Source organism: Olea europaea, chromosome 1, assembly GCF_002742605.1.
Source record: "Olea europaea var. sylvestris chromosome 1, O_europaea_v1, whole genome shotgun sequence".
Classification (NCBI taxonomy): domain Eukaryota; kingdom Viridiplantae; phylum Streptophyta; class Magnoliopsida; order Lamiales; family Oleaceae; genus Olea; species Olea europaea.
In genome coordinates, this window is record NC_036237.1 from 24,572,306 (window position 1) to 24,586,942 (window position 14,637).

Genomic DNA, 14,637 nt, shown 5'->3' on the forward strand with positions numbered 1-14,637 from the left:
GATTTTTTTTTTCATAAATGGAAAAAATAAAAATAATGACTAAAATCAAGAATCCTAATTTTAAGGACTATCCTTATTAACTGCATCTAGATGGTATTTCATTTTGTAAAAATTCAAATATTAGAACATTGAACAAGAGATAGTGAAATAAAGTATAATCTAAAATAATTAAGCGAGGCGAATTGTAATTATCATTTTATAACAATATACTAATAAACAAACTAAATGATTTAACAAATTTAAGAACACAAAAAAATTTCCAGGAAAAAAAATTATGATAAAGTTTTGAAATTAAATTGATATAATTAAAATTAAAATTAAATATTATTTAATTAAAATTAAAAAAATTATGTTTTATCATAAACTAAAAAGAATTTTAAATCGAACAAAAAATTTATTTATAATATGAAGAAAAAGAAATTTTAAAATAATTTCCAAAAAAAAAATAAAAGAACAAAAGAAAGTTAGGAAAATTAAATAAAGAATGTATAAATATTATTTAACTAAAATTGAAAAAAATTAAGTTTTATCATAAAGAGAAAATAATTAAAAAGAATTTTAAATCGAAAAAAATTATTTATAATACGAGCAAAACAAAATTGGAAAAATAAAAATGGAGAAACTCTCAATCACGTTCTCACCAAAGTTTTTCTCCGTAACATGGAGAAATTGGATCCTGGAAAAACTCTCCATAACACCATAACACGAAGAAATGGAGAAGAACTCTTCATAACACAGAGAAAGTTTTCCCCGTGGTTTTCTCCGTGTTATGGAGAGAAGCTCTCCATCACACGGAGAAATTATCAATGTTGCTCATTTATTTATTTATTTTAATTTGTTTTGTTCATATTGTAAATAATTATTTATTTTTTTTAAAAATTTTTTTGTCTTTATTATATGACTTACTTTTTTCAATTTTAATTAAATATTTTTTTATATATTCTTTATTTAATTTTCATAACTTTCTTTTGTTTAATTTATTAATTTTTTTTGAAAGTTTATTTAAATTATTTTTCCTTCATATTTTAAATAATTTTTTGTTCAATTTAAAATTCTTTCTAATTTTTTTCGTTTTATAATACAAATAATTATTTTTTAGTACAAGCTTTATTAATGTTTATATGAATCTTTATTTACCTTGTTCCGTGCATTTCTATTGAATTTTTCTATCTATAAAATTTTACATTTACCGGTAAAAAAAGTACTCATATCCCATCTCTAAAACTTATCAAGTAGCAACAAAGACAAAGTTTGACTAATTATCATCATATTTTTTCTATGCTATTATATACTCAATTACAGCATTTCACGTGCATCTTACTAGTTGTCAAATAAGCCCCCGTTTGCCCCCCTTTAAAACTCTTCAATTCAATTTAATTTTTTCTCTCTTATTTTCAACCAAACAATCTTCAATAAAATAATATTACACTCAAATCGAAAATTTTTCAACCATATAATTTTCAAAAAAATATTATTCCCTTCATTATAAATTCAAATAATGAAAGCCAAATGGGAGCTAAGTTTCAGATATTATTTTATAATTGAAAAGCTAAAAAACAAATAAATTACTTTATTTTAATGATAAATTAACAAAAATTTAGGGCATGTTCTCTTTACTGTTTTCAATCCATTTTCTATTTTTGATTTTTCAAAATAGTAAAAACACATTCTCTTCTTTATTTTCGAAAATGAATTTTAGAAAACAAAAAAATTATTTGTATTGAAAACTCAAAACGTCAAAAAATGACGTTTTGAGCATTTTCAAGCCAAAACACGCAGAACATGAACACACGGGAAACGGTCCATTTTCCCCAAAATTCTGCATCTTTTTCTTGAGCTACCAATCCTTCGCCTCTCTTCATCAATAACAACCACCACCCGCCCCCAAGCCGCCGGACCCATACACCATCGGCACCTCCTCACCTTGCTCTACAACCTCCGACCATCGCCTGCCTACTAGACCGCTGGAAACAGCACTAATCCCAATCCAAAACCGTGAGTGTAGTCACGATTTTTCCTCATTTACTTTCACATCCGGCGACCCTCTCGATCGTGGAGCACCACCACAACATTCTTCTCAACTAGGCGCATCTAGTTCTACCATAGGTCACCCACAATTTCGTCCAGAAATCGGGTGAGCTTATTGGAGTAGAATCAAATTTGGGGGTTGGAAAAATGTAAGTTCTCTTCATTTTTTATCGGCTGGATTTGTGAATTACACAAGTTTGGGAAACTTTGATGTGTGAAATCTGTTTGTTGGTTTTGGTCTTGGGTTCTAGACCTGAGTTTGGGTCTAATGTTGTTTTTGCTGAATATGGGATACATTTTAATCTGAGTTGGAATAGATGTTACTGATGCAAGACGTAACATAGAGAGGAAAAGACATAAATAGAAAGAAAATAGGAAGAAATCCGTATTAAAAATCAATATAATCAGTAATAGTCTCAATACAATGAAATCCTGTGCCCTATTCCTTAAAGAATTTATATGTAAAGGAACTTCATAGTCCAAGTGTGTCCTATTCCTTAAAGAATTGGTTATTGCACTTTGTCCAGTGTATAAATTCTCGTTTGCATTTGTTTATTTTTATTTTTTTTTCATTCTTCATCTTTGTACTCAATTCATTCTCGAAATTTTTTTATTACTTCGAACTTGCATATAGCTTAACTGCATCCTACGGCTCCTTAATGTTCATACCATTAGTCAATATCTTTGTCCTGAGTTCATAGTATTGATGAAGATAACATCTCAAAGATTTCAAGTGGGCAAAAGGAACTTCCTTTTGCACTTTGGCCTGGTTGGTCGCTTATTCTCCCTTGATTATCCTAATTGATTTATAACAAATTTAAAAAAAGAAAAAAAATATATCAACGAATTTTAATTTCCAATATGTTGCTGCACATTTCACATGTCAAGGAGACGAGGTTATTTTTACGTTTTAACATCTTATTGTTTACTGAGGTCCAAGCCAAAAGAATATCATGCTTCTTTTGCACATTTCAATTCATTGAAACCATAAAACAGATTTCTAGGACCCCTTATGGACTTCTCAGAATGGCTTCCTAAGTTCTTATTAATTTGCTAAAGCCTGTAATTCCTCGTAACAATCACTTTTTACCTTCTAATTTCATTAGAACTACTTATGAGTTTCTCTTTCTTCTGGTGTAAATGATTTTTAAATGGCAGTTCATGGAAGAGTGAATGCTATTGGTACACGTCAGGTCCACTGGGGGGATGAGGCATTGGGATGTAATGAATACATAAGATAATCAGAGGTTCTGTGAACATAAGTTAAAGCTTTCATGAGTATAAATTCTGAAACTTCTTTTTCTTTCCTGGGAGCTTTTGAAAATTTGTTTAACATTGGAGTTATTAGTTTTCAGTGGTTGGCTTATGGATGGACAGGTTATTATTTTGTTTATGAACTGTATGAAGTGCATATAATGGTAATATCGTTTGGCTTTATGCTTGTTGGTAGTGTTGCATGTTAGAATCATGGGGCTAGCACGATAGCTATGATCAAGTCAATGAGTTATTGTGGACTGAGCTTCGGGCTTTATACCGGAAACAAGGCTTGAACTCTATAAGCTGAGCTTGGACGAACCTGATCCTGAGCATGTAAAGTCTATAGAATGAGTAATTACTGGATTGGTATTGCTGTTGTGCATTTGCTTATTTCTAGAATGAGTCGCTTGGTTCCTTTCTAGTTGGGCTTGGATTAATGTCGTTGAGTTTGTTGACCACACTATCCTGTCTAATATATTTAAGTAATTCTAATTTACTTCAAACTATAGGCCTGGGCCATTGAGAATATATAATTTGGTTCTGCCTCACCAGAATATGATTGCTTTTTGAAAATTTTTATGCAATAGCATGTTGAAGATATAAATATCGATAAGTTCTTCTTATCTCTACTAGCATAAGCTGTCGTTTATTTCAACATGGGTTCATGTTTTACCGCCAAGCATTTATGTCAAGCCTTTGACGGGAAGGGGCTTGTTGGATGTATTAATTAATTCACTAATTCCTATGTATCCTTTTAGATGAGTTATTGATTAAATATATTGTAAAATCATATATTTCAAACTCTTGCTTGGTGAAACCATCATCGTTTAGTCTGTGTCTTTTCAATTTCATCTTCCATTTGCAACTCAAAAGATGGATCTTCCATTTGTAATTTGATCTTATGTATGTTGTTATTCTCTTTTGGAGTTTGACAATCATCTTTCATTTCTTTTTATACATGTTATGAGTTCTCTATCTAGCAGGTTCGCATGTGGCAATGAGATTCAAGGAATAGGACAATATTGCAACCTACGCCAGTGGCGGCTATTGGTGTTAGTTAACATTGTTTGAGCACTGTACCTTTTATTATTATACATCCAAAAAAAAAAAAAAAGGAATAGAGAGGATGTTAATTTTTTGGATATGATCTTGATTGTGAGTATAATAGCATTAAATGTGTTATTTGCCTCAAAAGAACTATAGACTTTTAAAGTAATTTGTACGCTTGAGATTTCAATCAAGACAAATTTTGTATTTCACGAACATGTTTCATATTATTGAATTTCGATTTATGTTTATGTTTCGATTGGTTTGGTCATTCTGTATTTATGCACGATTAAAAACTATTGTCCTGACTCAAAATAAGGTAAAATTTGCTACTCATTATTGTATATTTTTTATTGCTTTCGTAGTGATGGAAATGAAAAATAATTACAAATGGAGTTGATTTTAAGAACTTCAAACAATCCGTGGAATATGGACGAGTCATTAGTTTTAATCACGGAAACGTGTATAATGGCCAAATTGGAACAAAAATGAAAGTTGGTTACTAGTTCAAAATAAAAATAAAATTCAACAGCTAACATGAAATAATTTTATAAAGTTCTACCAATACTATGTTTAATACTATATTAACATTAATAAATTATTAAAATTTATTGAATAATCAGATTTTTTGAATAAAATATTATAAAAAATTATTCTAAAAATTTCAAAATAAACGTATTTTTCAATTTTATAATTTAAGAAACAATTTTTTAAAATGATAAGAGAGAACATATTTTCAATCATTTCAAAACAAGTACTCAAAGCATAAAACTAATTCAAAACTAAAACATCCCCTTAGTTTTGAAGATCAGCACTGAAATTGCAGCCAAAATAAGGTAGAGAACGAAGCGACCAACGGCTATTCAGCTACATACGATAAAACCTTCCAAAACCCTAACGAAATCCTCAAATTTAACTTTCTAATCAATCAATGGCCTTCTCAGTATCGTCAAACCTAATCCAATTTCCAAAAATCCCTACACGATACGCTCCGATGAACAAATTTTTCAAAGGTGATTCAATTCGATTTCCCGGATTATCCCATCAATTTCCCAGGTAATTATTTACTAATAGTTTTCCTTTTTTGCGTCCTGGCTGTTTATTCCGTTTTCAATTTAGCAATGGAATTTAGGATACTGGTTTCTTCAGGTTGCCCACACTATCTCCACCGAATAACGTAAGGGTGAAATGTGCTGCATCCTCAGCTGCCGGAAGTTCTAGTTCAAACAACGATTCTAATCCGTATGAGGTATTCTAGATTGCCGCTTGGTAAAATATATAAATATATATTTTTTTTCCTGTTTAGTGTAATTTAGCTCACACCCGCTCATGTTACTATATTGTCAAGATTCTTGGTGTAAATGCCCTGGAGGGATTCGACATGGTAAAGGCAGCGTACACAAAAAAGCGGAAGGATGCTGAGAGGAGAGGGGATGATGCAGCCGCTGCTCGAGTAGGTTTTTTTTTTATGCCCTGATGTATATAATTTATGTATGGTGATGTATAAAATATGATATGTGCAGACTTCTTCAAGATGTCTGATATTGGAAAATGTGTTATTTTCAGTTGGAAAAAGCTTATGACAAGATCATGATGTCACAATTAATGAAACGGAAGAAGGGTGAGACATTTGGTTCATTTAAGGTATGATAAATGGTTTAAATTTTATTTTATTTTTTCTCTGGATGTTCTGGATTTGATGAAAAATTATAGCATCATGAACAAAATTGTCAATGCTCCATTGTATGACATTTAATAATGCTTGGCATAAGGTTTGCTCGGTTTTTTTTAATGTGATAGATGTCATATAATGTTGATGAGTTGGCATCTAAAATACTGTAATTATTTCCTGAAAGAGGGTAGTTTCCTGCATCTTGGCATTCTATTGACTCGTTTGCTATTTGACTTCCTTGGCTGTAAGACGTTACTTCGGAATCAAGTAATGGAGCCAGAGTACTTCGGCAGTGGAATGTAGTAGCCTAGTAGGGATGGTTTGTAGCAAGATGGCATGAGACCCTTATAAATAGTTTTTTTGCCTTCTTAATTTAAGTTTAACTGCAGCAGTATACTATTTATGCTCTTGTATATCCAACATGTCGGCTTTTTTACTTTTAGGTCATTAGGTGTGCTTATGGCAGCAAGAGAAACATGCACCCATGTTTATGAAGCAGAAAGCTGATGCCAGCTGTTCTTAATCAATGAAATTCAGAATTTTGTGGGAGAAGTGGGAATGCAGTGTTTCACTTTCATTCTTTAAGCTGGATAAGCAAAGAATGTCAATGGAGTTTATGTTTGTGAAAAGGTTTTCATGAAGAAATGGTTCCTTTGCTTGAAACTTTTTCATCAATAATAAAATCCAACGTTTCATTATCAAAAATATGGAAAGGCGAGATGAGCTGCAAGATTAAAGAATAAAAAAACTGGTTTTTCTGAGACCTTGAACCTCATGAAAAAAATATTTCTATTTCCATCAGTTCTCCAATTGTCAATTCCCCCAGATAAAAGGCTACTTACTGTGTTGAAGCTACGGGCATATTTTTATTTTTTGATAAAACTCCACTGACTAGGAACTGTATTAATTACGACGATCAAAAACCCTTGGAGAAAATAAATAAGTCAAGCAAACCTATGATTATTAACTGATAAACAGAAATAATTTAGCCATTTAGCCATGGAAGTAACATGTGGGTCTCTTTTTGGTCATTTTAAGGAAGTTTACCTGTCATACTTTTTGACCGTGTCAGTGCAATTTTTTAACTCGCTATGATGGAGATTAGAGCTACTATGAATTTTTGTGGTTCAAGTATCATGGTGCTATTAGTAAGCAAATTCTGACGTCCATTCCAGTTGTTCATTAGTTGCCCTTGGAATCAGTGACCTAATGTTTCATCTGTTTAAATCTGTGACTTGATCAATTCCCTCTGTGTTATCTTAAATGAAGTTCAGGTTTCTAAGGATGTAAAGTATGCTGATAAGCAGCCAATTGTACCATGGGGCCCAAGGTATAAGTTTTTATCAGTTCATTCCAATGAATTGTTTAAATTTTAATGGTTTTGCTGTATCATTTGCATTTGATATTTCTATATTCTCTACCATGCTGTCTGCAAGCTTCTATATAATGTTAATTATAACTCCATATCAAGTACAGTATTCAAGCGTTCATATCTCATTATCGGTTATAGTAGTGATATATTGATGTGACAGTTCCTCATGTAACCCATCCATTGCATGCATGTACCCTGTTATTGCAAGTTTATAATTTGTTTTTCTTTTCTGTTTTTGTGCAATGGAGGCGTATATATGGCTTACAACTGCTCAATTGGGCTCTCTCCTGAGAACTCGTAGTATTAATCTATATTTTTGTTGATTTGTCTACATGGTTGGAAGTGAATTTAATGTTTCAATTTTGTATTCACAATTTTCTTAATTTCATCTTTTTTTTTCAAATTTATTATCTAGGAATCTTGAAATCACTTTTCAATGCCTTTTTGTGGGTCTTTTGGTGATTATGTTACTTAACTGATAATTGTGATGCCCTCAGGTTCACCAAGTCAGATGTCAAAGATATAAGAATCAACATGGCAATATCGGCTGTATTTGTAAGTAGAAAACTTTTATCAGATAGAGTACATGGTGGCAGAGCACTGAATCCATTTTACTTAGCAATTATCGGGATCTTAAACTCTAGCTCCTTGCATTCTTTAAGACCTTTTTGATTCTCATTTTTTTCAAAATGCATTTTTCTCTCTCTTCTTTTTAACCACACATTCTTCATTAAAATAATATTACGCGTAAATAAAAAAAAATTTCTTATTTTTCATCCACACATTTTCCATAAAAATGGGTGTCAAATACCCTCTTAATGGTCTTCTTTTCCTTACTTAGCACGTTCATTTATGTGTGCGTGTGTAACCAAATATATTTTAATTCTTCCATTCCTAGACTCCAATTTTTAATTTTCCCTCTTAAGAATTTAAATAAAGTGAGAAATTATAAACCTGATTCAAGATACAATTTTTATGTGGCATTTCAATAATAGCCAATCTCTAAGGTTATTGATGTGTGCAAGAGTCCAGAGCTCAGTACATGTATTACCTGATAGGTTGCTACACTAGTTGAATATTGACCCTCAGCTATGGTCAGCATGTGATAGGTTATGTTTCAACAGATAGACAAAGTTTAATTCAAACTTCAAAGTGCAAACCTATTCATATTTTCCTCATTTTCGTGATTTATTGCATCAATTTTCAAGGGTCTGAAACAAAAAATGACTTTTATATGAACCAGAATCTTATTTCATAAAATAATTTATTTTTGTTCTTGAAAAAGTTAATTATGCTCATTAAGATTGTAAGGCATTAAGTTTTCTACCATGTAAATGTATGAATCATGTAAAAAGGGATAATGAGTCAGATTCTTAATGAATGCTAATTAATATTGCTGATTTTCATGCAAACAATTTGGGTTACTATATCCTTTCTTCTCTTCCTGCAGACAGCTTGGATTTTTATCAAACGTTCTGCTGAATATAAACCATTACAGTTCTTGGCCTTCGTGTTTGTATATCGGATATTTGAGAAGTTAAAGGCATTCGAACCATCTGCATCATCTACTGTTTCAGTAAGTTGTAAATGTAATTCGTAATGCTTTTGAATCTTTAATGATTTTTTTTGTTCAAAGTAGTTCTTATTTGTTCATGCAAGGATCAAGTGATTATTAAGATTGTTAAATATTGAACTTACACGGTGGTTTCTGCTGCAGGAAGATGGTGAGGATGATGGGAGAATGTTGCGAATGGGAAAAAGGTTACTTCGATCTCTGGCATTGGTTTTCAGTTGTATAGCTTTTGCATCTTTGGTATGTGATCCAGTTTTATTCATTTGCTCCAGATAGTCCAAATTAGAATAGTAATAGTGTAACACCCCGAATTTAATTATCTTTTAATAAAGCATACTAATTAATTTTTGAATAAGGGAGTTCGTCACTAGTTAAGTCCACGTATGATTATGATTTTGTATTTATCTTTGGGATACCAGGGTCCACTGTTTTCTAACGTAGCAATTTAATTTCATTTGTTGCTGTTTCCATGATAGTTAACTACAATTTATACCAAATCCTGGACTAGACTAAATTAATTCTTATCCAGTCTAATCCAATTTACAAAACCCACCCTTGGTTATGGTACAAAGGTCATACTTAGATCATCTTCAAGAGGCTTTTTGTTTTTGAAGAGCATCAATAAATTTAAAGAGTAAAAATTTTAAAGTAAGTTTTGCTACTCTAAACAAATATTTATTATTTTTCTCTATCTTTTTCCTTTACTAGCTTTCCTCTAAATTATTATATTATTTTTTCTTTGAAAATTGAAATACCTTGAATGTATTTAGTCTCTGTTTGGCCCTCATTAAATCTCATCAAATTAAATAAATTTTTTTTCTCTTCTTTTTTCAACCACACAATTTTCAATAAAATAACATTACATGCAAAGTAAAAACTTTTCATTCTTTTACAATCATCCATTTTTCAAAAAAATACTATTCCCCCAATATAATCAAAATTAATGGGGCCAATCGGGGGCTTAATTATAGAGAGTGAATTTGGAGGGCCAAACTCACTCTTTAAATTAAATGTTAATTTAAAGAGTCTTTTGGAGTATAATTTTTGAGGTTGACTTTTTAAAATAAAAAGCATTTTCTTGGAGTATAATTTTAAAGGTTGACTCTTTAAAATAGAGATCGTCTCATATTTAAAAAGTTTCTTGGAGATACTCTAAGGGAAATAATTATCTTGTATGTTTAGACATATGAAGAAATTAGTAGATCCTCTATAGCGCAATGTACAGCATACTATTTTGGTCACCTTGAAGGAGAGTGGATACTCCCAAGCTAGATGGCTTACTTTTTCTCCCTTCCAGATACAGAATGTTTGCAATTTCAAATTTTAGTCGTCTATCATTTGTATCATAACTGGTCGTGTTGAGTTCAATTTACAACTTTTTTTTATTGTTTAATTGCAGGGATACACTGGCCTCTTAAATGTCATTGAATTTTCTGTTGGTTATGTACCCATTTTCCTGTACAACAACCAGGTAACAACCATTTTCTACCGTCATAAAAGAGACGAACTTTACATCTGGATGTATACAATCTGTGTAATATGATAAAATCATCCGATTCCCCAAATCTCCAAACTATTAATCCACGTGATAGTTAGGAATTCTTTCGTGGTGGTGTAGCTAATCGAATCTGTCCTTACAGACTGAATTTTGAAATTAGAACTTCTATCCAATATAGTACTAGTGTAACAAATAAATCTTTAGAATTTATGTTTCGATGCACAAATTGGGATGTACAGTGAAATTCTTTTGACCCATAAATTTAATAAGTGATTTTCTGTTTCTGATTAATATTTTTATTGCAATCTAGTCTAATCTAGTATTGTAGGAACGATGCACCAATAATGTGTTCTTAGGATTGTTACGGAAGGAGAGATTAATATGCCATATTTCATTCAAATTGACACGCTGGTGTTTCTACCTTGAGGTTGATCTGGATTGATAGATATGATTGATTTATTTATTTTGCAGGAATTGCTTATAACTGCATCCACGGCACTCTTTCTTTATGTTCTAGCATCATACTACAGATGAAGAACATCCGCGTTTATTCAGGGGATGGTGCAGCGATTTGCTTACGAGGAATTTGTTTCATTCGTGCCCAGTAAATTTTGTAATAGTAAGACAATACAAAGTCTCAGAAACAGTTTTCAGAATACACAAGAATTTCAAACTGGCCGTGAGGGAATTCAGTAACATTTGGTGCTCGATTAATTTTTGCTTGTTAGTTCATTTTAAGATCTTTATCGTATTTTTGGGAGAGATTTATTCAAGTGAGAATGATTTTTTAAAAGTTTGTTAAAAAGTAAGGAAAAAGTTATGGATCTCATAGAATCTGTTGGAAATAACCAAATTCTTAGTTTTCGTAATTTTAAAAGCTTCGTCCATCCACACTAGGAGTGTCAATGAGTCGAAACTCCGGGCTCGGGCTTTTTTACGTTGAGCTTTTTTTGGCCCAAGTCGAGTCAAGCAAAAGGTAGGCCTAAAAATTTAAGCTCAACTCGAGCTTTCGGCTCGGGTTTTGCTGAGCTCAGCCTGCTTGAATTATTATTATTTTTTTCCCTTTGCTGCCTGTTTGGCAACAAAATAGCTGCCAAACATAAGCTGTCGGTTAAATGCTACCTCAATAGGTAGCCTGGAGATTTATTTTTTTTGGCTTTTTTTTTTTAATTTAAGAGGGTCAGCTCGGGCTCGAGCCGACTCCTTAAAATGGGGTTTGGCCCGAGCATTGGCTGGGTGCCGACTCGAGCTTTCGGCTCGGGTTTTGCTGAGCTCAGCCTGCTCGAATTATTATTATTTTTTTCCCTTTGCTGCCTGTTTGGCAACAAAATAGCTGCCAAACATAAGCTGTCGGTTAAATGCTACCTCAATAGGTAGCCTGGAGATTTATTTTTTTTGGCTTTTTTTTTTTTAATTTAAGAGGGTCAGCTCGGGCTCGAGCCGACTCCTTAAAATGGGGTTTGGCCCGAGCATTGGCTGGGTGCCTCCGAGTCTCGAGCTGGGTTGGCTCGGGCTTTTTCGTGGACGAACCCGATTGCTACCCCTAATCCACGCTTCATCCAAAAAATGATCGCCAAACTATTTTTACTAATATATCTGTGTTACGGTTCTTATCAACCTGGATTGCGTGGCAAGTTTTCATGTTTTCTGTAACCTAAACGACAACTTTATAATATAAGAATAATAACTGCAATCTATGCACATATAACATTGTATATGCTCCTGGTTCTACAAAGAACATAAAACGTGACATCTTTATTATCACTTTAGCCATTATTGAATATGTTTCATCACCATTGCAAGCTTTGTATTCATGTGAAATCTGCAAGCGTACAAAATCGTTGATAAGTAATATATTTAGTGAGTTGAGAGTATCATTTTACAAGGAATAAATTTCAATTTAAGTTTACTATTTATGTATGGAATTCGAATTATGTAAAACAAAATAGAGATTTCAATTAAATCTAAGAAAGCAATAAAAATTTAGTTTTTATTAAACCATGGATGATTGTATTGAATTTTAACTCTGCCTATTGTTATTTATTTTAATTCTTGATTTATAATTTAGTTCTGTTCATGTGTTCATGACAATGGATAAAACTATGATATATAATTTTCTTTTTTAAGACAAATTAAATATATCTCAACTATGACTCGATTATATTCCTGGATTTCAATTAAATCTAAGAAAGCAATAAAAATTTAGTTTTTATTAAACCATGGATGATTGTATTGAATTTTAACTCTGCCTATTGTTATTTATTTTAATTCTTGATTTATAATTTAGTTCTGTTCATGTGTTCATGACAATGGATAAAACTATGATATATAATTTTCTTTTTTAAGACAAATTAAATATATCTCAACTATGACTCGATTATATTCCTAAGCCGAATTCAAATGGTTAGAACGCATTAAAGTTTAGATTATCTAATGATTGCATAAGTAATAAATGTTATTTCTAACATCTATTCCTCATATGTTAATTTTGCAACGTTGTAAACTTATTGTAAGTCTTTTAATACTACAATAAGCAACTAATTATCTAATTGGTGGCCAATCAATTCAATAATGCAATGGGTAAGCAAAATTAATCAAGAAACGCAAGAATTAATCTAAAATATTAGTCTTGAATTTAAAATAAATAAACAAAAGAGTTCATATTCATCCAATACAAAAGTGGGTCTAGCCTAGTATATTAATATATAAATTACAAGAAAAATAATAGAAAAATATCACACGGATCATGAAAGAACACAAAAGATGTTGATATTCAAGTCCAAAATTGAATTCTTCAAAATCTTGATGTAATTGAACTTCAATTCCTTGGTATGGCTTGATTTCCTCTCTCAAAATATAGTATTTGGCCTCTTGTTCTTGATAAATTTGATAAAACTATTGTGTATGAAGATGCAAGAGAGTTCTTTTTTTCATTGCTGCCCATGTCTTGTATTTATTCGATGAAATTAGGTTAAAATTCACATCCAAATTACTTTCCAAAAGAGTTTAATCAAATAAGAAAAGTTGCTTTTGCGTGTGCATGATTTTGTCTATGCACAACATTAAGTATTTTAGTCATAACTTTCTCTTTTAGTATTCGATTAAGGTGATTCAAAGTGTATTGGAAAGCTAATTCAAATATCTATAATTCTTCTTGAAGTACATTTTTCCAATTCGAATGTTTTCTATCCCAAAAATGGGTTTCAAGTTGACCAAAAATCTGGAAGATATCTTATGTCATTGAAAGTTGATTATGTTAACATTCTGATCATATCCCTTTCCTTTTTGAATTCAATTTGCATTCAATTGCCTCCTATCAATTTTCAAAGTATCTTTTGTAGTCCAAATCGACCATTGGATATGTACATTTTGCTCCCCATACTTTGAATTTCTTTCATATTTGCTTCTTTTTCATTTCTTTCTTCTAACTTCACCAATTTGCATTGAGTTCAACCTAACGAACATAATTAACACATAATTAAGCTATCAAATCACTAACAAATACTCCAATTTACTGGCCTGGATAAGTGTACATACACTTATCACTTTGGCACCAAACTACCCCAAATTCCATCTAGGCAAGACAAAATCTTTGAGATCAAAATTTCATAATCGAACCAATACATTCAAGTTGGTTGTGCTATCAATGAGCCCATAATAACCGAAAGCATTAAAGGTGTCATGTGTCTACTGAAAGGGTAGCATACAAACATCTTGTTAATTGTGTAATAACATGAAAGGTTTCACAGGACGAAAACAATTATAAGAGTTTGTCGGAAAGATGATTTAGGGAATTTTGTGATAGTAACAACCGACTCAATAGGAGGTGCACATGAGATTTACTATAGGCTCATCAATGATTAAGCCACACGTGTCTAAATGATGTAAAAGGACCAAGAAGCCCCAAAGCTTAGAAAATTCCAAAGCCTTGTGGTTTTACAAGGAAACTAGGCAACATTAGAAAACCTCGATTTTAATAGTCGGCTTAGAAAAAAAATACTTTGAAACCAACCTGATTTGGATTTGGGTTAGTTTCGAACCTTTTTTATTTTGTTTCCAGGTTGAGTTTTTACTCAAAACGAATGATCGGTTCGATGGTTGTGTTGGACATAAACATGATTTGTGTCCCCCCCCACATAGGAAAAGGACTTATAAAAATATCCGTGTCATTTAATTATCAACTGCCACTC

General features: G+C 31.6%; 1 protein-coding gene and 1 long non-coding RNA gene across 3 annotated transcripts; both read left to right on the forward strand.

Annotated features, from left to right (window-relative positions):
• The first annotated feature begins 1,749 nt into the window (after positions 1–1,749).
• LOC111398152 lies at positions 1,750–4,399 on the forward strand. 2 transcript variants are annotated; one of them, XR_002703330.1, is made up of 2 exons: positions 1,750–2,177; positions 3,479–4,399. It is a non-coding gene; the product is annotated as an uncharacterized LOC111398152 (long non-coding RNA). The 2 variants fall into 2 exon arrangements; XR_002703329.1 differs by having other exon boundaries at positions 1,754–2,177; positions 4,269–4,399.
• A 715-nt stretch (positions 4,400–5,114) lies between these two features.
• LOC111398162 lies at positions 5,115–11,220 on the forward strand. Its single transcript, XM_023025101.1, has 10 exons — positions 5,115–5,388; positions 5,482–5,581; positions 5,681–5,785; positions 5,899–5,976; positions 7,279–7,334; positions 7,874–7,931; positions 8,827–8,952; positions 9,094–9,189; positions 10,349–10,420; positions 10,919–11,220. Exons 1-10 carry the CDS (start codon positions 5,264–5,266, stop codon positions 10,979–10,981), a joined length of 879 nt encoding a protein of 292 aa, XP_022880869.1. The 5' UTR covers positions 5,115–5,263; the 3' UTR covers positions 10,982–11,220.
• Positions 11,221–14,637: the final 3,417 nt, after the last annotated feature.

Excerpts from the sequence above, each read along its gene's own strand:
- LOC111398162 (XM_023025101.1), top strand. The coding sequence starts at position 5,264 with ATGGCCTTCTCAGTATCGTCAAACCTAATCCAATTTCCAAAAATCCCT. Across the intron at positions 5,389-5,481 it reads TTATCCCATCAATTTCCCAG|GTTGCCCACACTATCTCCAC; the intron begins GTAATTATTTAC and ends TGGTTTCTTCAG. Across the intron at positions 10,421-10,918 it reads TTTTCCTGTACAACAACCAG|GAATTGCTTATAACTGCATC; the intron begins GTAACAACCATT and ends TTTATTTTGCAG.